General features: G+C 43.9%; 1 protein-coding gene across 1 annotated transcript in view; it reads left to right on the top strand.

The window, feature by feature from the left end:
* The first annotated feature begins 689 nt into the window (after positions 1 to 689).
* The window catches only part of LOC140726252 (bifunctional methylenetetrahydrofolate dehydrogenase/cyclohydrolase, mitochondrial-like), a 46,324-nt gene continuing 26,204 nt past the window's right edge, over positions 690 to 20,809 (top strand). Inside the window, exons 1-4 of the mRNA XM_073042366.1 lie at positions 690 to 800; positions 2,220 to 2,404; positions 6,336 to 6,458; positions 19,295 to 19,447. Of these exons, the coding sequence (XP_072898467.1) occupies positions 691 to 800; positions 2,220 to 2,404; positions 6,336 to 6,458; positions 19,295 to 19,447 (571 nt within the window). The 5' untranslated portion in view covers position 690. The remainder of the gene's footprint in view (positions 801 to 2,219; positions 2,405 to 6,335; positions 6,459 to 19,294; positions 19,448 to 20,809) is intronic.

The following is a 20,809-nucleotide window of genomic DNA, read 5'->3' as shown; positions in this document are numbered from 1 at the left end:
TCACATTCTATGGCAGTCTAAAGCTAGATGGCAGAGGTTTAGGGTGCGAGGAGAAAGATTTAAAGGGGAACTGAGGGTTTTTCCCCCACAGAGAGTGGTGGGTATTTAGAATGACTGCCAGAGGTAGATACAGATGCAATGTTTATAAGACATTCCAGACAGCTAATGAATTCGAGGGATACGAGTCAATGCAGACAAATGGGACTAGCTGAGGTAGGCACCTTGACTGGAAAGCACAAGTTGGGCCGAAAGGGCTGTGGGTGCAGATTAACTGGATCACTTCAGGTCGGCGGAGTTTTCACAGCGCTCTATCCAACACTCACCCCACGTCACAGCAAAAAAAGTTACTGGACGGGGGCTTGCCGTGAACAAATGACCTGCTGAGTCTCCCGTATGACAGAAAGGCGAATTATCTGCAAAGGTACTGTACTTCATTGCCCTTGAGGCATTTATAATGGGATTTAAATACAAACCGTTCTTTGCAGCATGTTCCACGTGCAATGTACGATCTGTACCCTGGACACTGTGTCCATACTTTATAACCCTGGTTTCGGAAAGAATTTTGCATTTCTCTAGCCGCGGTCACGAACTCGGGAGCAGCCAATGGAGTGCTTCTAACTTGCATTCAGTATAGGGGACACCCGCTCCTCCCCTTCTCTCTCCCTCTCCCTGGCATTGCCTTTGCACATCATGGCTTCTCTCTGCATCCTCTCGCTGCCCGTCCGAGCGGCGGTGCTGAAGCTGGCGCCCGTGGTGCACCCGCCGATGCTGGCCAGACGGCTGCACGCTGGCGGCTGCAGGTAAGGCCACACCTGGCCGGCAGGTGAGCGGGCCGAGTGCCCCCCAGGTGTGGTAGCTACCGGGGACCCCAGGAGCGCGCCCCAGGCATCTGCAACCGGCGCAAACAATAGCTGGAACTGCGGCGGCATCAGCCTCTCCCTGCTGACCCGTCCTGTGCAAGATAGGAGGGAGGCAGGTTAATTTAACAATGCGGGCAATCTGAAAAACAATTCTCTTTTGCAAAATTGAAAGAAATAAATCGCCAAGAACGCAATGATTTTGCTGATCGCAAACATATCTGGGATTAGCTGAGTTTGCAAGTGGGTTTAGTGAAAGGATTCATTTTTTTGCAAATGTCAAGCAAAAGCTTGGAATGGCAAAGCGCGACACCTGGTGGCGAGCCTGCATGCGGCAGTGACCGGTCAGTAAAGATCAATCAGTTCAGCATTTGAAACAAAAATATGTTCAGCGGGAGGACCGATGACCTGAAACTTAAGCGATGCTGCCTGACCTTCTGAGCATTTCCAGTACTTCTGCATCTTGTCTCTAAATCTGGCCAAAGGCTTTAGTTTTGAATCATAGACCAATCTCTAATGTTGCAAAGATTGCCTCAGATTTTAGGGGAAGCTTTAATCCAGTGCAGTTTTCAAAGTTCTGAACGTTTAGCTAAACCATGTGCAGGATGGAAAGAGGTCACAAGAGACTGCAGATGCTGGAATCTGAGCAACCAACAACCTGCCTTGGGAACTCAGCAGGTCAGGGACAGAGAGAGAGTAATGGACAGTTGATGTTTTGGGTCAAGACCCTTCATCTGGACTGGGAAGTTGACCCAGAGTTCTTTTCCACTTCTTCGAGAGCATCTTAAAACTGCCGGTCCCCTCGTAAATTGAGGGCAGAGATGAGGAACTTTGTTTTGGTTAGGAGATGGCAGGAAATAATGTAGGGTAGCAGATCCAGATTGGTGCCACACTGTGTGACACCAAAATAATAACGGATTAGATCGAATGCTTAGGTTGGAGCTGGTCCTGATGTCGAGATGGTCTGGTTAGCTGGGGATCTGGTCCTGATAGGGATCTAGTCCTGGTAGGGGAGGGGGGTTCTGGTTCTGATGCTGAAATGTTTGAATTGTCTGGAGATCTGGTTCTGGTGGAGGTCTGATTGGGGATATGGACCTGATGGAGATCTGGTTCTGGCGGAGGTCTGATCGGGGATATGGACCTGGCCGGGGGTTGGGGGTAGTTTCTTGTTCTGATACCGAGATGGTTGGATTGTCTGGTCCTGATGGAGATCTGGTCCTAATGGGTAACTGGTCCCAGTGCGGATCTAGTCCTGATGCTGTTGGCCTCATTACCTGGTCCTGGTAGGGATCTGGTGCTGACAGGGAGCTGGACTGAAAACCTCACTGGCTCTGACAGTTTCCGTTCTTTCCTTGTCCCCAGGCAGGCGGCCGTGGTCATCTCAGGAACAGCCCTGGCCAAGCAGATTCGTGATGAGGTGCGGAGAGAGCTGGTGGAGTGGGTGTCTCTCGGGAACATGCGCCCTCAGCTCAGTGTTGTCCTGGTGGGGGATGATCCTGGCAGCCATGCGTACGTGAAGAATAAAAGCAGAGCTGCTGCCTCAGTAGGTGAGGACAGGGACTGCCCTGTACGTGTTAACCCTCGCCTCCCCACAGAGCACTCCACACCCCAATCCCAAACAATCAGTGGTGATCTCTTGCGTTTACCCTGCTTACACTAATGCTGGCAACACTGACCAGTTCAGGCCACATCTATCAGAGAACAATTTCAGGCTAATCACCTTTCGTTGAGAGGAAACATTTCTGCCTCCTCTCTCCACAGCTGCTGCCTGATTTGTTGAGTATTTCTGGCATTTTCTGTCTGTATTTCAGGTTTCCAGTGTCTGCAGGTTTTTGATGATGCTGTGAGTCACTAACCCAGCATTCCCATGTCCGAATACAGGTCCCAGTCCAGAGGCTTGGACACAGAAACCCAGGCTTTTATTGGGGAAGTGTTGCGGTGTTGGAGAGCATCACTGAGAGAGATACAGAGATGCACCTGGTTTTCCTCGTCTCAGGGTATACGAGATCTGAAGAACAGATCACAGAACGTAGAGCATTACACAACAGCGCAGGCCCTTCGGCCCACAACATCGTGCCACCTTTTAACCTACTCTAAGATCAATCTAACCCTTCCCTTTCACATGGCCTTTAGTTTTTCTATCATCCACGCACCTGGCTAAAATTCTTGTGAATGTGCCTATTTGCATCTGCTTCTCCCAGTACCCTTGTAGACCACGCTTGGAGTATTGGGTTCCGTTCTGGTTGCTTCATTACAGGAAGGAAGAACTTACCATTCTCTGGTTAATAAAAAACTACCTTTGATATCCCCCTATACTTCCCCCCAATCACCTTAAAACTATGTCCTCTCATATTGGTTATTGCCACCCTGGGAAAAAAAGCTCTGGTTGTTCATCCTATCTATGCCTCTTCTCATGTTATGAGGGGTGATTGATAAGTTTGTGGCCTAAGGTAGAAGGAGTCCATTTTAGAAAACCTAGCACATTTATTTTTCAACATAGTCCCCTCCTATATGTACACACTTAGTCCAGCGGTCGTGGAGCATACAGATCCCTTCTTTGTAGAAGTGGCCCACAGCAGGGGTGATTGATAAGTTTGTGGCCTAAGGTAGAAGGAGATGAGTTTTTAACTTCAAATTTTCTGCATTATCACTCAAAGAGTTGAACTGCACGTGCATGTAATGAGAGTGTCTTGGACCTCCAGGTGGTCCACAGCACGGGCGATTGATAAATTCGTGGCCTAAGCTAGAAGGAGATGAGTTATACAACTCTTGTTACACGTACATGCAGTTCAACTCTTTGAGTGAAAATGCAGGAAGTTTGAAGTTAATAACGCATCTACCTTAGGCCACGAACTTATCAATCAGCCCTGCTGTGGACCACTTCTGGAGGTCCAAGATGCCGACTTCTACAAAGAAGGGATCCGTATGCTCCATGACGGCTGGACTAAGAGTGCAAATGTAGGAAAAACAAATGTGCTAGGTTTTCTAAAATTGACTCCTTCTACTTTAGGCCACAAACTTATCAATCACCCCTCATATACTCCTATCAGGTCATCTGTCATCCTTCTTCACTACAAAAAGAGAAGTCCTCGCTTGCTCAACCTTTCCTCATGAAACATGTTCTCTAATCCAGGCAGGATTCTGGTAAATCTCTTCCTACCCTCTCTAAAGGTTTACATCCTTCCTATAATGAGGTGACCAGAACTGAACTCAATACTCCAAGCAACACACACAAAATGCTGAAGGAACTCAGCAGGCCAGGCAGCATCTATGGAAAAGAGTAAACAGTCAACGTTTTAGGCCGAGACCCTTCATTGGGACTGGAGAAAAAAGATGATAAGTCAGAGTTAGCAGGTGGGGCGTGGGAAGGAAGAGACGGAAGGTGATAGGTGCAACTGTGAGGGGAGGGGGGAAGCAAAGAGCCGGGAAGTCGATTGGGGAAAGAGACAAGGGCCTGGAGGAGGGGGAATCTGATAGGAGAGGACAGAAGACCATGGAAGAAAGGGGGAGGAGTACCAGAGGGAGGTGATGGACGGGTAAGGAGATAGGAATGGGAATGGGGAATAGGGAATGGTGGAAGGAGGGTATTACTGGAAGACTGAGAAATAGATGTTCATGCCATTGAGTTGGAGGCTACACAGACATAATACAAAGCGTTGCTCCTCCAACCTGAGCGTGGCCTCATCACGGTTGTAGAGAAGGCCATAGATTGACATACTGCAATGGGAATGGGAAGTGGAATTAAAATGGGTGGCCTCTGGAAGATCCTGCTTTTTCTGGTGGTTGGAGTATAGGTGCTCAGTGAAGCGGTCTCCCAATCTACATCGGGTCTCACTGATATGCAAGAGGCCACACTGGGAGCATTATATACAGTATATATACAGACACAGAGTGAAATGTTGCCTCACTTGAAAGGACTGTTTGGGGCCCTGAATGGTAGTGAGTGAGGAGGTGTAGGGCAGGTGTGCCACTTAATCTGCCTGCATGGATAAGGGCCAGGATGGAGATCAGTGGGAGGGACGAATGGACAAGGGAGTCACTTGCGGAGCGATCCCTGCAGGGGAGGGAAAGATGAGATTGGTAGTGGAATCCCGTTGGAGGTGGTGGCAGTTATGGAGAATTACAGCATGTGCTGGATGCGGAGGCTGGTGGGGTGGTAGGTGAGGACAAGAGGAACCCTATCCCTGGTGGGGTGGCAGAGGATGGGGTGAGGGCAGAGGTGCGTGAGATGGAAGAGATAAGCTTCAGGGCAGTGTTGAAGGTGGAAGAAGGAGGACATCTTAGTTCTGGAATGAAAAACCTTATCCTGAAAGCCGATGCAGGGGAGACGGAGGAATTGCGTAAAGGGGCTGGCATTTTTTCACGTATCAGGATGGGAAGAGGTATAGTCCAGGTAGCCGCGAGAGTCAGTGGGTTTGTAATAGACATCAGTAGATAAGCTATCTCCAGAGATAGAGACAGAGAGATCGAGAAAGGGGAGGAAGGCGTCAGAGATGGACCAGGTAAATTTGAGAGCAGGGTGGGAGTTAGAGGCAAAGTTACAGAGACAATACTCCAAGTGTAGTCAAACCAGAGTTTTGTAGAGCTGCACATTAACTTGCATCAGCTCTTGAACATGAAGACCGACATAAATTGCGTGGCACCTTTGAGGGATCTCCAAGATCCCTTTGTTCCTCCGCACAGAATCCTGACATTAACCCTGTACTCTGCCTAAAAGTTTGACCTTCCAAACTCTATCACTTGGCACTTTTCTGGACTGAATTCCATCTGCCACTCTCAGCCACTTCTGTTTGTAAGGGTCTGTAACAGCCATGATTATTCCTACTGCCTTTCCTGAATAAAGGAATAGCACTTTGTATCCTCCAGTCTTCTGGTACTACTCCTGTGGTCAGTGAGGACACAAAGATCATTGCCAATAGCACAGTGATCTCTTCCCTTGCTTCCCGTAGTAACCTGGGGTATAACCCGTCCAGTCCCAGGATTTACCTATCCTAATGTTTTTCTAACACTGCCTTTTCCTTAACCTCAACATGTTCCAGCACGTTACTCTGTTCTGTGCTGCCTGACATTCGTCCAGGTTCCTCTTTCTGATGAATACTGAGGTAAAATATTTATTAAGGACTTCCCCAACATCCGCTGATTCCAGGCACATTTCCTCTTTAATCCCTGATTGATCCTACCCTCACTAGTCATCCTGTTCTTCACAGATGTGTAAGATGCTTTAGAGTTTTCCTCAGTCTTGCTCACCAAGGCATCTCATGTCCCCTTCTAGCTTTCCTGTCCATCCTTAAGCTCTTTCCTGCCTGCCTTACAACTTTCAAGTGTCCTGTCTGATCTTCAGGCTTTCTAAACCTTAAGTATGCTCCCTCTTTCCTCTGACTAAATGCTCTACCTCTCTTGCCAGCTCTGGTTGGTTCCTTGTTGAAAAGGGACAAATCTCGTTATGGACAATGATGTATGGCTTCACTCTGCTTGCAGGCATCATCAGTGAAACCATTCTACGACCTGCCAGTGTGTCACAGGAAGAACTTCTGGAACTAATTGAGAGGTTGAACCGGGATCCGAAGGTGACTGGGCTGCTGGTTCAGCTCCCTCTGCCTGGTGAGTTTCCTCCTGGCATTTACCCAGTACACTGGGAAAACAGAGAAGAAACACCCAGGTCAAGCCCCTTTAGTAAGAACTGTTTGTGTTCTCCTGAGAAATAAAAGGCAGCCATTCAGCCCATTGTGTCTATGTCGGCTCTCCAAGCAATCCCACCAGTCCTTTATCCCACATTTCCCTGTAAGCTATTTCCTCTCAAACACCCATCAACCTTCCCTGATGATTCCGACACCCACGAGAGACAATTTACAGAAGGTAACTACACAGCTTTGGGATTTGGGAGCACCCAGAGGAAACCCACGCGGTCACAGGGAGAACGTGAACTCCAGACAGACAGCACTCAGGGTCACGATCGAGTCCAGATCTCTGAGGCTGTGAGGCAGCAGTTAGGTGTCACTGTACTGTCCTTTTAAAATAGGACTAGTTAGGTTGGAAGATTTTACAAATTCAGTTCATAGTTTCTGGGTACTGCTGACTAGCTTAAGATTACATTTATTGCCCATCCCTAACTGCCCCTTGAGGAGGTGGGGGATGAGCCTCCTTCTTGATCGGTGTTCCCACAGTGCTGCTGGAGAGGGAGTTGAAGGATTTAGACCCAGTGAGATGAAGGGACAGCGATGCAACTCCAAGTCATGATTGGAAAGGAAACCTGATGGTGGTGGTGGTCCTTCTTGGCGGGAGAGGTGATGGGTTTGGGAGGTGCTATCAGAGTAGCCTGGACAAGTAAACGCATTGTAGTGTTGTAGATGGTGGAGACTGCAGCCCCCGTGTGCCGGCAGAGGGAAGGAGTGTGCTGGGTGCTGCTAATCAAGACGCTGCTTTGTCCTGGATAATGTCGATCATCTTGAGTGATACTGGAGCTGCACTCGTTCTGAATTGTGCCTTGTTGATTGTGGAAAGGCCTTGGAGTATCAGGAGATGTGCCACAGGGCTCTGACTTGTACTTATAGCTGCAGTACTCAGGTGGGCTGGGTTTCTGCTCCATCTGACCCCCCAGAGTGTTGGTGATTGGTGTTGCCACTGAGTTAGGGGTGGGTGGTGAGACTCTCACTTGGGTGAGATGACCATTGCATAGCACTTCTGCTGTGGTATGGATGTTACCTGCCACAGTACTCCACTGCCTTTGCAGGGGCTCCTTCATCGTCTGAAGAGCTGCAGGTGGAAGTGAGCATTGTGCCGTCATTGGTGACCATCCTGAGAAAGGAAGGTGGTTGGGCCGAGGACACAGCCCTATGAGGGTATTGACCACCACTGAAGATAATGAGCTACGTGTGTGTGAGGGATAACTCGAGGCACTGGAATGCTCTCCCTTTGATGTCTATAGAGTTTGTTTCACCTGGGCTCCCTGACGCTACACTCAGTCAAGTGATGCTGGTTCAGATTTACTTGTCACGTGCACATCGAAACATGCAGTTGTTTGCGTTAAACAGCCAGCACACCCAATGATGTGTTGGGGGCAGCCCGCAAATGTCGCCACGCATTCTGGCGCCAGCGTTGCATGTGCGCCACGTTCTGCAGAACAACATAAGCAACAGCAATAAAAAAAACAAGACAACAGCAAAACAGGCCCATTTCCCACACCCACACACCCATTTATATACAGACAAGGACAGGCCATTCCTGGGCCTCCAGTCCTTGGTCCTGGGCTCTTGGGCTCGCAGACGTCGGGGCCCCAACTTCAGACTTTGCCCCAGGACTTGCCGATCATGGGCTTGATCTTTGGGCCTCGACTTTCAGACTCACACAGATCTCTGACCCCAGTGTGTCAGGCCTCATGATTCTTTCGAGCCTCTTCCTTCATCCTTCAAAGGGATGCCTTGATATCAAGGGCAGCCTCTCTCACCTCAGCTTCATGGTGTAATTTTGGACGAGACTCGAGTTTGGTGGTTCAGGGTAAAGTGAGCAGGTGTTTGGTAAGCACCACTGACGGCTGCATTGATCATATCTTCCAGCGCTTTGCTGATCAAAGGAGGATAATTTGCAGAGCCATGAGGACTGGGATTAACTGGATTGCTCTACGGTGATCCAGTATAGATTAGATGTGCTGAATGGTCTTCTTTGCTGTATCAATTCCATTGACAGAAATGAGTGGACTGGATTTGTCTAGCTTTTTGTGAACACAACAGGCACGGGCAGTTCTCCACATTGTCAGACTGATGTAAGTGAAGTAACTGGTAAATTTGTCTATTATTGTCACATCTACTGAGGTTCGGTGAAAAACTTGTCTTGCATGTCGTTTATGCAGATCAATTCACTACAACACTGCACAAAGTAAAACAATAACAGAGTACGGAATAAAATGTTGCAGTTAACAGAAGGTGCAGTCCAGGTGGACAGTAGGGTACAAGATCATAACAAGAGATATTATGAGATCAAAGTCCATTTTATTGTTCTGGGGGACCATTCAATGGCCTCATAGCAGTGGGATCAAAGCTGCCCTTGAGCATGGTGCTATGTGCTTTCAGGCTTTTGTATCTTCTGCAGTCAGCAAAAGGGGGAGAAGAGAAAATGTTCGAGGTGGGTGGTGCCTCTAATTTTGCTGGCTGCTTTACCAAGGCCCTGAGGAGGGTAGTACAAGGAGGGGAAGTTATTTCCTGAGCTGTGCCCACAACCCTGCGGTTTCTCGCGGTCGATGGCAAAGCAGTTGCCATAGCAAGCTGTGATGCTCCTGGATGTGGTGCATGAATAAAATTTGGTGAGGGTCAAGGGTGATGTGCCAAATTTCCATAGTCTTCTGAGGAAGTAGAGGCATTAGCGAGTTTTCTTGGCCATGGCATCAGCGTAATTGGACCAGGACAAGCTGTTGGTGATGTTCATTGCTAGAAGCTTGAAGTTCTCAACCCTCTTGACCTCAGGATCATTAATGTAAACAGGAGCCTGTACACTACCCCCCCCCGAAATCAATGAACAGCTCTTTTTCAAAGATCGAGAGAAAGATTATTGTCATGACACCATGCCACTAGGCTCTCTATCTCCCTCCTGCACACTAACTCATAATTATTTGTGATTTGGCCTACTACAAAGGATTGAAACAGCTTGGCTAGAGGCACAGTTTGTTCTGGAGAGCAGGTCCTCAGTATGTTGTCTGGTCCCTTGGCCTTTGCTGCGACCAGTTCTCTCAGCCATTTCTCGATGTGGAGTGAACGGAACGGACTGAAAACTGGTTTCTGTGACGGTGAGACTCTCAGGAGCCAACATAGATCACCTACTTCACACTTCTTTAGCACTCACAGGCTGGTTCTGCCATTGTTGAGGGGGAAGCTGTTTTGGAGCCTCTATCTCCAGTTAGCATTCATTTTCCACCACTCTCACCTGTATGTGGTAGGTGAGTGGACCGCTGATCTTTTTTGCCTGCCACCCTATGTTGGGGCTTCAGGTTATCACCTTAAGGCTTGTCTGTTTGCTGCCCCTGGCACGATCCTCTGTGCCTCCCAGTAAACTGGGATTCACCCAGCAACATGTCCGGCCACGTGGCCACGGGGTGCGTGGTAGTGATGGACAGGGCCTCATGGACTCCCGGATCTGTTCTGAGTGTCTCCCATTGAGCAGGGCTGCGGTGTCACACGGCACTGTGAAGGATGTTCGCACTGTGAAGGATTGCGTCTCGAGTACAGGGCATCATTTTGTTGGTGCTAGGAGAAGTTTGCCAGTAAGCTGGTGCGGAACAGATACACGGGGATGCTGGTGCGACTGGAGGGCTTGAGTTCTATGGAGAGACTGGGTAGGCTGGAGCAGAGGAGGCTGAGGGGTGACCGTAAAGAGGTTTATAAAGCCGTGGAGCGGGTGAATGGTCCCAGACTTTTTCTCCAGAGTAGGGGAATCCAAAATTAGAGGGCCCTGCTTTCAGGTGAGGGGAAGATCTAATGGAGAAGCGTTTTCACACGGGGTTTGTCGACACATAGAATGAGCTGCCAGAGGAAGCTGCAGAGATGAGTACAATTGCAATGTCTAAAGAGCGTTCGACAGATACATGGACAGGAATGGTTTAGAAATATATGGGCCAAACACGGGCAAGCAGAACTCAGACCAAGGCACCTTGGTTGGCCTGGGTGAACTGGGCTGAAGGATCTGTCTCCATGCTGTGTAACTTTATGGTTCAGAATCAGAATTGGGTTTAATATCACTGGCATACGTCGTGAAATGTGTTATTATGCAGCAGCAGTACATTGTACCTCATTATAATAAAATCTGTAAGTTACAGTTAGAAGTCTATATATGTTTGAATGCTCTCTATAGTACATCTGTAGAAATTTACAAGCGTCTTTGTTGACATACCAAATCTCCTCAAACTCAATGAAATATAGCTGCTGTTGTAATTGTAATTGCATCGATATGCTGGGCCCAGGATAGATCCTCAGGAATGTTGATAGCCAGGAACTTGAAATTGCTCACCCTTTTCACTTTCGATTCCTCAACGAGGCCTGGTGTGTGTTCCTTCGACCTCCCCTTTCTGAAGTCCTCAATCAATTCTTTTTTTTTCCTTTTTCTTTTTCAATTTTTTTATTAGTATTAATAATATTATGAACAAAATACAATTAATATATTAATAAAGGGATTACAAACATACAAATTCCCATTACACATGAAGGAATACATAAGCAATGAATACAGTATAAGTAAGTTTTCCCGAAACATGAACCATATAGTATATATATGAACAAGGTAAATCTAGATATTTCATAATATATAATATAAAAAAAAGAAAAAAAATATGCAAAGTTGACTAACTACTAATCTAGTATCTAAGGAAACAAAAAGGAAGCAAAAAAAGAAAAAAAAACTAAAAAAAAGAGAAAAAAAAGGGCTGTTTATAGTATCTCACAAGAGTACATAAACATCAATGTCGTCAACTCCGATCCTCTCAACATACATACAATTAAAGCTGAAAAAACCAATAAGCTTGGCACAGGGCCATTACATCATATGAAAATATTGAATAAATGGTCTCCATATCTTTTCAAATTTAATAGAAGTATCAAATACAGCACTTCTAATTTCTAACATAAAAGCCAATGAAATACCGTCGGAGGATTAATTTCCTTCCAATTCAACAAAATAGATCTTCTAGCCATCAAAGTGAGAAAAGCAATCATTCGACAGGCGGAAGGAGATAAATGGAGTGAGTCCATCATCGGTAAACCAAAAATTGCGGTAATAGGATGGGGTTGTAAATCGATGTTCAATACCGCAGAGATAATATCAAAAATATCTTTCCAATATTTCTTCAAAAGCGGACATGACCAAAACATATGAGTTAAAGGTGCGATTTCTAATTGACATCTGTCACAAATAGGGTTTATATAAGAATAAAAATGAGCTAATTTATCCTTGGACATATGGGCCCTATGTACAACCTTGAATTGTATTAATGAATGTTTGGCACATATAGATGATGTATTAACTAATTGAAGAATTCTATCCCAATTCTCAGTAGGAATAATAAGATTGAGCTCTCTTTCCCAATTATTTTTGGTCTTATCAAAGGGCACTGAACGTATCTTCATAATTATATTATAAAGTTTTGATATAATCCCTTTTTGAGAAGGGTTTAATTCAAACAAACTCTCCAAGATATCTGAAGACACAAAATTTGGAAACGTAGGAAGTACCATACTTAAAAAATGCCTAACCTGTAAGTATCTAAAAAAATGAAATTTAGGCAAATTATATTTATTAGATAATTGCTCAAAAGACATAAAACAGTTGTCCGAAAATAAATCGGAAAATCTTAATAAACCCTTAGTTTTCCAAGCCAAAAAAGCTTGATCTATAATTGAGGGGTGGAAAAAACAATTAGATACAATAGGACTATTTAAAACGAATTGAGTCAACCCGAAAAATTTCCGAAATTGAAACCATATACGTAAGGTATATTTAACTATCGGGCTGTCAATTCGTTTCGGCAATTTAGAAAGAGCAAAAGGGAGAGATGTCCCTAAAATAGAACCCAGAGCATAACCTGGTACCGATTTAGTTTCCAAACTCACCCAATGAGGGCCAAAAGGACCATTCCATTCTTTCAACCAACATAACAAATATCTAATACATCCCATTCTTTCAACCAACATAACAAATATCTAATATTAACTGCCCAATAATAAAATCTGAAATTGGGTAATGCCAACCCACCTTCCTTCTTTGTCTTCTGTAAGTATGTTTTACCTAATCTGGGATTTTTATTCTGCCATATATATGAGGAAATTTTTGAATCAACATTAGTAAAAAAGGATTTCGGAATAAAAACTGGTACCCGCTTGAAAAATATATAAAAATTTAGGTAAAATAACCATCTTAATAGCATTAATCCTACCTATCAGAGATAAAGATAATTTACCACTTAGTAAACAAGCCTTTAATCTGATCAATTAAGGGTAGAAAATTAAACCTAAATAATTCTTTATGGTTTTTTGTGATTTTAATCCCTAAGTAAGTAAAAGAGTCATTAACTAATTTAAAAGGTAAAATACCATAGCTTGGGACCTGTCTATTCAAAGGAAACAATTCACTCTTATTAAGATTTGACATACCCAGAAAACTCACTAAATTGAGCCAACAATGATAAGACTGCTGGAATAGATTTCTCAGGGTTAGAAATGAATAATAATAAATCATCTGCATACAAAGATACCTTATGAATATCTGTTCCACGATTAATACCCAAAATATTCTGTGATTCTCTGATGGCAATTGCCAAAGGTTCTAAAGCAATGTTAAATAGTAATGGGCTAAGAGGACAACCTTGTCTAGTGCCCTGAAATAAACAAAAAAATGGAGATATTTGATTATTAGTAAACACCGAGGCTACTGGAGTTTGATAAATCAGTTTAATCCAAGAAATAAAGGTCGGACTGAAATTAAACTTCTCCAGCACATAAAATAAGTAAGGCCATTCAACTCTATCAAATGCTTTCTCCGCATCTAATGAAATAACACATTCTGAAGTGTTATGTGAAGGAGTATAAACAATATTCAGTAATCTCCTAACATTGAAAAAAGAATAGCGATTTTTAATAAAACCAGTTTGATCTTCCGAAATAATTTGGGGTTATACCTTCTCCAGCCTGGAAGCCAGTAACTTGGAAAAGATCTTAGAATCCACATTCAATAAAGATATTGGTCTATAAGATGCACAGTCAGTAGGGTCTTTATCTTTCTTCAGTATTAAGGAAATGGAAGCTCTATAAAAAGATTGTGGCAAATTCCCCAATCTAATTGCTTCTTCAAAAACTTTGCATAGCCAGGGAGAGAGAGTAGCAGAAAAACATTTAAAAAATTCTGCTGTATACCCATCTGGACCTGGTGCTTTCCCAGAATTCATTGAGGAAATAACCCCTTTAATTTCCGCATCCGTGAATGGAGTATCTAATACTGAAAGATCATCGGATGATAATTTTGGAAAATTCAATTTCCCAAGAAAATCACACATGGTATTATGATCCTGAGGGAATTCAGATTGATACAGGGAGGTATAAAAGTCTTGAAAAGACTTATTTATCTCATCATGGTTAACTGTCAAATCCCCATTCTGCTGACGAACCTTAGTGATTTGACGTTTAACCCAAACATTCTTCAGCTGACTAGCTAACAGTTTTCCCGATTTATCACTATGTATATAGAAATCAGATCTGGTTTTCATTAATTGATTTTCAATCGGAGATGTAAGTAATAAACTATGTTCCATTTGAAGTTCAACCCTTTGTTTGTAAAGCTCCTTACTAGGAGTAGTCGAATATTTCTTGTCAATCTCTTTAATTTTATCAACCAATAAAAGAGTTTCCTTCTTAATGCGTTTTCTCAGACCAACAGAGTAAGAGATAATCTGTCCACATATATACGCTTTAAAGGTGTCCCAAAGTATTCCGCAAGAGATATCTTCTGTGGAATTAGTTGAAAAGAAGAAATCGATCTGCTCCTTCATAAATTTAATAAAGTCCGGCTCTTGCAATAAGGTAGAGTCAAATCGCCATTGTCTAGCACTTAAAGCTGTATCCGTGAAATTAATAGAAAGTTTTAATGGAGCATGGTCTGAAATAGCTATAATATCATAATTACAACCAATTACCGATGGAATAAAACAAGAGTCAATAAAAAAAATAATCAATTCTCGAATAGGAATGATAAACATGTGAGAAAAAAGAAAACTCTTTGTCATTAGGAAGTCGAAATCTCCAAATATCAAAAACTCCATTATCAGTCAAAAAGGAGTTAATACAAGTGGCCGACTTATTGTGTAAAGTCTGAATAGATATAGATTTGTCCATCAAAGGATTTAGACAACAATTAAAGTCACCACCCATTATTAACTTATATTCATTTAAATTAGGTAAAGAAGTAAATAAGGACTTAAAAAAATCAGAACAATCCACATTTGGAGCATAAACATTAACCATAGCAACCTTTTTATTACAGAGTAAACCCGTAATTAACAAAAATCTACCATTCGGATCCGAAAGGATATCGAGTTGAACAAATGCAATAGAGGAGTCAATAAAAATTGAAACTCCATTAACTTTGGCATTCGAATTCGAATGATACTGTTGACCCCGCCAAGACCTAAAAAAGCGATATTTGTCCTCCTTCCTCACATGAGTTTCTTGTACAAAAATGATATGAGCATTAAGTCTTTGGAATACTTTGAAAATCTTCTTTCGTTTAATCGGATGGTTTAAACCATTAGTATTCCAAGACACAAAGTTAATGGTTTGAGCCATGCTTCTAAAGTCATCCCTTTGGTATAGAAAGGGTTAACCATATTATAAACTCATGCACCCGGAAGATGAACAAAAATAAAGAGCGGACCCGGAAGTGACGACATCGTAGACATATTTGTAGTTCAAGAACAGCCCGAGTGAAAAAACTAAAACAAACTGATAAAAGAAAAATAAAAAAGGAAAACAGACCATCCTCCACCCCCACAAGAAGAAGAAAGAAAGCCAAAATATGGCTAGAAAAAGGAAAAAATGAGACTAATTCTACCCCCATATCAGCGGAAGACCACTCCGTATATAAAGGATATATGGAAAAAAACCACCCCAACTTTAAAAATTATGGTCACAATACTAAAATCTACGCTTCTTAATATGCTTAGTTGTAAAAAAAGAGAATATAATTGCTAAAAGTTTATAAATCGGGTTATAACCCAAACAAATCAAGAAGTATTTAAACTATGATAAGCGATGCATTATAGGAAGACGACGAAAAAAGAAACAATAACGCCATCTTAAACAAAACCAAGAATATTTTGCAAAAAACCACCAACTTGATAATAAAAAAAAATTCCCTTCGAAAGGTTAAAAATATACCTTCAAGGGAACAAAAATAATAGTCAAAAATATAGTATAGTGGTTAAAGTGTATAAGACAGCGATTAATATAACAAAAGCACACTTTAACTTAAATATGAAATATAGGATAAACCTACACCAATAGCCAGAGACTAACCCTGGTTTGAAGAATCGAAAACCATCTTACACGATGAGAATCACTCATTTATTAGAGAGTAGTGTCTATAACAGTAGGGAAGTTCTCCACCAAATACTTTTTCGCTTCAAAAGTAGAAAGAAAAACCTGGCGTGGAGCATTCAAGGGAGAGATTCTAAGCTTCGCCGGGTATAAGAGCGCAGGTTTTAGATTTTTCTCATAACATTCAGACATCAGAGGTTTAAAAAGAAGCCTTTTTTTCATAACTTCAGGACTAAAACCTTCCACCAAACGGAAGTAGTAATTTTGAAATTTAATCATCCCAGCCCTCCGAGCCTCACGAATGAGTTGTTCTTTGTCGTGTACATAGTGAAACCGGACAATTACCACCGGGGGTTTAGCTGAAGCACTCGATGAACGACTCCAAATTCTATGTGCTCGGTCAAGTAACGGGGGGTTCTCTGGAAAGACCGACGGAAACGCATCTTTTAAAAATTGAGCAAAATATTTCGAAGGATCGCCTTTTTCTATGCCGTCTGGGAGACCAAGTATGCGTAGGTTCTGTCTTCTGGACCGATTCTCCAAGTCGACACTCTTGGCTTTAAGTGTTTCCACCAGTTTAATGGTCGAAATTAAATCCTGTTGCAATTTTTCAATTGTCCAATCTCGTTTCCGAGCTTCTTCTTGCAGAGACGCGATAAGAACTTGCTGCTGGTTAATTACTGAATCCGTCTTAGTCATATAATCTTGAAAAGCCTTTATATCTTGTTTAAAAACTTGATGTTGTTCATCAAATTTTCTATCCAAAACCTCCATAAACAGTTCATAAGTTAACTCAGTGCGTTGCGGTTGAGCTTGCTTCTTTCCATTACCGTTCGGGTTGCGCCCCGGTTCTCGTCCTTTAGATCTAAGAGCCATTTCTGATTGCATATCTTCAAAAATTCACAATAAAATCTTAACGATAAGCCCGAGAAAGTAGCAAGAATCTTTTGGTGTAGGTAACAATAAGTTGAATAAGGGTGATCAAAGGTTAAAAAAAGTAAAGGTTATGGAGCGGATCTGAAACAGTACTCACTCCATGAGCGTCTCCCGCTGACCTCAATTCTTTGGTCTTACTGACGTTGAGTGCAAAGTTGTTACTGTGACATCACTCACCCAGCTGACCTATCTTGCTCTTGTATGCCTTCTCATCACCACCTGAAACGGCTGTACGGTAATGCTGTGGTCACCTACCAGTACTCCCAGGTCGGGTGTACCTACCACAGGGAGACCGCTGAGGTCAGGGCCCAGTGGATTTGTCCCTGGTGTTGGTCCTCACTACCTGCTGCACCACAGTCTGCGACCTCCATCCTCCTGGACTAGGGCACTTTGGTCAGTAGTGGTGGACTTCCCCACTCAGTAACGAACACTGAGGTCCCGACCAAGGGGACTTTCTGAGTCCCTGCTGTTCTCAGTGTTTCTTCCGAGTGTTCAACAGGGAGGAGTCCAGGTGCGTCAGCTGAGGGATGGCGGTGGGTAGCGATCAGGAGGGGTTTCCTTGCCATTGGTGATCTAAATGGAGTCAAGTTAGGAAAAGGGGAAGTACAACGAGATCTAGGTGCTCTTGTACATCAGTCAATGAAAGCAAGCATGCAGGTACAGCAGGCAGTGAAGAAAGCTAATGGCATGCTGGCCTTTATAACAAGAGGAATTGAGTATAGGAGTAAAGAGGTCCTTCTGCAGCTGTACAGGGCCCTGGTGAGACCCCACCTGGAGTATTGTGTGCAGTTTTGGTCTCCAAATTTGAGGAAGGACATTCTTGCTATTGAGGGAGTGCAGCATAGGTTCACAAGGTTAATTCCCAGAATGGCGGGACTGTCATATGTTGAAAGATTGGAGCGACTGGGCTTGTATACACTGGAATTTAGAAGGATGAGAGGGGATCTGATTGAAACATATAAGATTATTAAGGGATTGGGCACGCTGGAGGCAGGAAGCATGTTCCTGCTGATGGGTGAGTCCAGAACTAGAGGCCACAGTTTAAGAATAAGGGGTAGGCCATTTAGAACAGAGATGCGAAAAAACTTTTTCACCCAGGGAGTGGTGGATATGTGGAATGCTCTGCCCCAGAAGGCAGTGGAGGCCAAGTCTCTGGATGCATTCAAGAGAGAGTTAGATAGAGCTCTTATAGATAGCGGGTTCAAGGGATATGGGGAGAGGGCAGGAACAGGGTACTGATTGTGTATGATCAGCCATGATCACAGTGAATGGTGGTGCTGGCTAGAAGGGCAGAATGGCCTACTCCTGCACCTACTGTCTATTGTCTATTGATACCACAAAGCTTCATGGCATCTGGAGCTGGTGATGAGGACTCCCAGTGTTACTCCCTCCCACCCTTATGCCACTGGTGGGACACACGTAGGGATTGCAGCAATTGCAGCTATTTTAAGACAAAGTGAGTGTGGTTAGATCATTTCACTGCCAGTTAATCTTACATTGATGAATGGGACCAGCTTGTTTGGTATGGACCAGTGATTCTATAACTCCGTGTGTCCGACCTTGAGCTGGAGCAGATCATTCATGCAGAATCATCCTCTAGCACCTACATTTGAGGTGAAGTACCTTCTCAAATTTGGAGATGTTGCTGCAGTTTCTTTCAAGTTCCTTGTCTTCTACCACTTAAACCTGGATAACTTGGTGTTCTTCACTCTGTGAAGCCTGTTTCTGTGTTCTGTGACCTGTCTGACACTGGCTGATGTGGTGTTGCCCACAGTGACTGCGTAAGGAGTGAAGAGGGTGGGTGGGCGGGTGTTGCTGAAGAAAGAGATGAAGCCAGGGAAATGTCACGCTACTGTGCACCATCAGCCTTTGTACTGGAGGGTCTGGCGTGAGACTTAAATCTTGGAAATCAGTGAGCTGGACACGGAGCAGGAGCAGGATCTGAACGCAAAGATCAAACGGCCGCGGGTCAGACAGCGTCTGGAGGCAGAGGGGTGGTCAGTGTTTCTGGCTGAGGCCCTGCATGAGGACCGGTGTGTAGAAGGAAACCAGGTGATACAGAGAGGTGAGAGGGAGGGGTGAGGCAGGAGCTGGCAGGTGATAGGTGGAACCGGGTGAGGTGGCTGATGATGGACAGTTGGAGCTGGGTGGGTGATAGGTGAAGTGGGGACTGATGGGCACATACCTAGATGTAGAAATCAGAGGAGGAAGGTGGAGGCAGAAGAGGAGATGATAACTGGAACCAGATAAGAAGGGAATGTATGTGGCGGATTCAGCTGAGGGGGTGAGTAGAGAGACGGGCTGGTATGTGATGAGTGAAAACAGGTAAGGTACTTGGGTGCTGTTAAAATGGTGGGATTTGGGGAAATGGAGGCGAGGCAAAGAAGATGATGAATGCTAATGCTTTTTTACCAAAACCCTTTACTGTTTGACTTGCAGACCACATTGACGAGCGTTCCGTCTGCAACGCTGTCGCTCCGGAGAAGGACGTGGATGGGTTTCACGTGGTCAACGTTGGAAGGCTCTGCTTGGATCAGCAGACGATTCTCCCAGCCACCCCCGCAGGGGTCTGGGAGATGATTAAAAGGACAGGTATGTGAACAGCACGTGAATAGTGAAAGTGGCTCCTTTCAGAAGTGACCAAAGCCAAGAGAGTGAATTTTACTCAGTTATGATACAGACAGATCGGGGGAGCTGGGATTGCTCCATTTGCAGACAAGAAGGTTAGGGAGATTAGGTAAAGCACTACAAGTTAGAAACACCAGGTCATTAGATATAGGAACAGATTTAGACCATACAACCCATTGAATCTGTTTTGCTGTTCAATCATGTTTGTTTTTTTTACCTCATTCTCTCCACAACCTTAACCCTCTTAACAATTGAGAACCTATCATCTCTGCCTCAAATACACTGAATGACTTGGCAATGGATTCCCACAGATTCATCACTCACTGGCTGATGAAATTCCTCCCTATCCCAGTTTTAATGAGACCTTCCTTAATTCTGAGGCTGAGTCTTTGGATCCTAGACTCTTCTAATGGAAATATTCCCTCCATGATCGTTGTATTTTCAGACTTCACTGAGGTCCGCCCTCCTCATCCTTCTGATCTCCATTGAGTACCGGCCCAGAGACATCAAACGTTGCTTTCAGTCTTTCGTTCTCAGGATCAGTCTTAATAGACTTGAGATCAGTGAGTAGAACATGTGGAGTGAAGAGATTGGTGAAAGGGCTCAGGTGTAGGAAGTGGTTTCATACAATGCTTTATACAATCTGGGAAAAAGTCACACGGTATTGAAAAAAGCTTTTCAGCCCAACACATCCATGCCAGCCAATAATCCCATCTGAGCTAGTCCATGTACATCCACCAGGCCCATGCCTCTAAATCTTTCTTACCCATGTAGCTATACAAATGTCATTTAAATATTCTAATTGCACCTGTCTCAATTACTTCCTCTGGCAGCTCATTCCATTTACTGACTACCTACTGGTAGTTGCCCCACAAGTTCTTACTAAATCTCTTTCCTCTCAACCTAAACTGATGCCCTCTAGTTCTTGGTTCCCCAACCCTGGGAAAAATGTGCTTGGAAGTAGATAGAACTTTCCGAAGGGAATGTTGTATCTGCTTTTGAAGGGAAAAGTTGGGCAGTAGAGAGGAGGAGGGTACCTTCAGAAAGCTTGCATAATTACAATGGGCTGAATGTTCAATGCGGAATCCTTTTTCAAAATGTTTGTGCACAATAATTGCAGACGCCTCTGGAGGGCGATGTTGTCATTTCAAAGATTACATAATGGCTCAGTAACTTTCAGCAAAACAGTTTGGAGTTTGTTCCCAAGTTTGACCTAGGAGAGATTTGAATCAAAGATTCCTCTTCACCTTGGAGTCTTGTTACTTGCTCTGGGGCATTTAAAAGAAATAAAACCCAGGCTGCTTTAAAGCTCTTGAAATAACCAGA

This window comes from Hemitrygon akajei, chromosome 4, assembly GCF_048418815.1.
Source record: "Hemitrygon akajei chromosome 4, sHemAka1.3, whole genome shotgun sequence".
Classification (NCBI taxonomy): Eukaryota; Metazoa; Chordata; class Chondrichthyes; order Myliobatiformes; family Dasyatidae; genus Hemitrygon; species Hemitrygon akajei.
This window is presented reverse-complemented; position numbering and strand designations above follow the sequence as displayed.